The sequence below is a fragment of the Pundamilia nyererei genome, unplaced genomic scaffold (genome assembly GCF_000239375.1).
Source record: "Pundamilia nyererei isolate P.nyererei 1_Seehausen unplaced genomic scaffold, PunNye1.0 scaffold00377, whole genome shotgun sequence".
NCBI lineage: Eukaryota > Metazoa > Chordata > Actinopteri > Cichliformes > Cichlidae > Pundamilia > Pundamilia nyererei.
In genome coordinates this window covers 202,995-205,007 of record NW_005187778.1, presented here as the reverse complement: position 1 = coordinate 205,007, position 2,013 = coordinate 202,995, and the positions used below count along the sequence as shown (strand labels likewise).

Genomic DNA, 2,013 nt, shown 5'->3' with positions numbered 1-2,013 from the left:
CACACACACACACACACACACACACACACACACACACACACACACACACACACACACACACACACACACCCCTTCACGTTTTCATGCAGCTCCATCACATGAACAGACATGCATTCTTGCAGCTCTGATGTCACACGTGGGTGGAACAACCACATCCCTTCTGTCAAACTGCCGTGGTTGCTATGGTTACCAGTGGCGCGTACCAAGCGATGCCTGTCACCCGCGTGGGAGGGAACACTCACCCCGAGGAAGATGTTCTTGGAAGAGTCAAAGCCAGCGGCGTAGATGCGAGCGGTGTAGGGAGCGCTGCGCTCACACATGATGCGGCAGGCGTATCGTGAGATGGTGCTCTGAACTGATTGGCCTCCGCCCTCCCCCACCGCACCCCCAACTTGACCACTGCTGCCGGCTGTGTCCGTCACCACAAAATCAATCATGCTTTCTGTGGACCGGCCAATCTGAGAGAACCGAGAGAGAGGGACCACTGAGACCATACAAAGACATGCTGAGCACAAACACTCCAGTGCAGTCTTATTGTGCATGTTTTAGAAAGATGTGCAATTATTTGCATACAAGCATCAGTCGGGTGAAGAATCCTAGAAGATAATCATGTGTTCCAGCTGATTTTTTCTTTCTTCAGGTTTTGTCAGCTGTGTGATTTTAGTAAAACTTTACAGACCTCACTGTGTAAAGGAAGAACAGGCCAACAACCTGGCCCTACAATAATAGCAAGACTGAATTGATTTACTTAGTTGCCAGGCAGATGTGGAAAGTGTATCACCAGCACAAAGATGATTATTCTGAAAAATGGTGAGACCTGGATTAACCAATAAGAATCGGTCCATATGTTTTGAATGGCAGAAGCCAGTTTTCAGTAACATTTGACCAAATACATAAAGTAGTACAACACTTGTGTGTGTTAGTGATTTCACTTTGACCGCTCGGAGTAGAAAAGCACCACACGAGAACCAATCAGGTCCATGTACAATGGACACGCCTCTGTGTTTACTATGTGGTGCTGCATTTTGATTATCAACGAAGTGAGAGTCAACGAACAAAATGCTTTCGAGCCTTTCGTGCATGTTTTAATTATAAAAAGAACAATGTGTGACAGGAACAGTATCTCTAATAGTTACTGGAACCAGGCTGTACCACACAAAAGGTCAAACATGCAGACTTTCTTTGTGTGTTATTCAGAAGGAGCAGGGACTCCACTCATGGATCTGACCCTTAAATAGAGAACAGTGGAGCCCTGGCTTTGTTTGGGTCTTCTTCATAAGAGAAGGTGGCTGGAAAACAACTGCAAGCTGCTGAGGGCACACAGGTCTGTCATCTTTAAACCTTTTCATCCTGAGAGACATAAATAAGCTTGGATAAAGGCTTGTAGCCATTATTAAACCTCGATTATCCTTTGATCTGTCATACTGTTCCTCGGTATGAAAGCTCCAAGTTTAAATGAATATCATCAAATTTCAGCTTGTGTTTTTACAGTTACTATTTTCCTTTTCGTATTCTTCCTCGAGCTAAGACTATCTGAGGGTAGCTAACAGATTTCAGCCCGACCAGTGTCCAGTGGTACGGCTCTGTCTTCTGTTTGTGGTACGTTGTTACAATATTTTACTGTCCAGTGTCTTTTTCCACAACAGGAAACAAAACTAAAATGTTGGATTGGCAACCACACACGTGTGTGTGTGTGTGTGTGTGTGTGTGTGTGTGTGTGTGTGTGTGTGTGTGTGTGTGTGTGTGTGTGTGGACACTGACCTGAAACATATCTGTGTTGGTGTCATGAGTGTATTCCACAATTACAGAGTGGCTCCGTGACAGTGTGTAGGAGATGCTGTGCTGGCTTTTGTTGCTGAGTGCCTGCCAAAGGAAGACAGATTATACATCAACCACATCACTGACCTCCAGAAAATCTACTTGGAGAGCATTTTCTATTTTTAAAGACAACAACAGCACTTGGATTCATACAGGTGTTGTTGTTAATACTAATCATAATATTACAACAACACA

At 44.5% G+C, this 2,013-nt stretch overlaps 1 protein-coding gene across 6 annotated transcripts in view; it reads right to left on the bottom strand.

Annotated features, from left to right (window-relative positions):
- peli3 (pellino E3 ubiquitin protein ligase family member 3) overlaps nucleotides 1-2,013 on the bottom strand; it is a 38,113-nt gene that overhangs the window by 7,341 nt on the left and 28,759 nt on the right. For all 6 annotated transcript variants that reach the window (XM_005752737.2, XM_005752738.2, XM_013915845.1 and 3 more), the window contains 2 exons: nucleotides 1,762-1,863; nucleotides 243-458 (listed from right to left, as the gene is read on the bottom strand). In XM_005752737.2, the coding sequence (XP_005752794.1) occupies nucleotides 243-458; nucleotides 1,762-1,863 (318 nt within the window). The remainder of the gene's footprint in view (nucleotides 1-242; nucleotides 459-1,761; nucleotides 1,864-2,013) is intronic.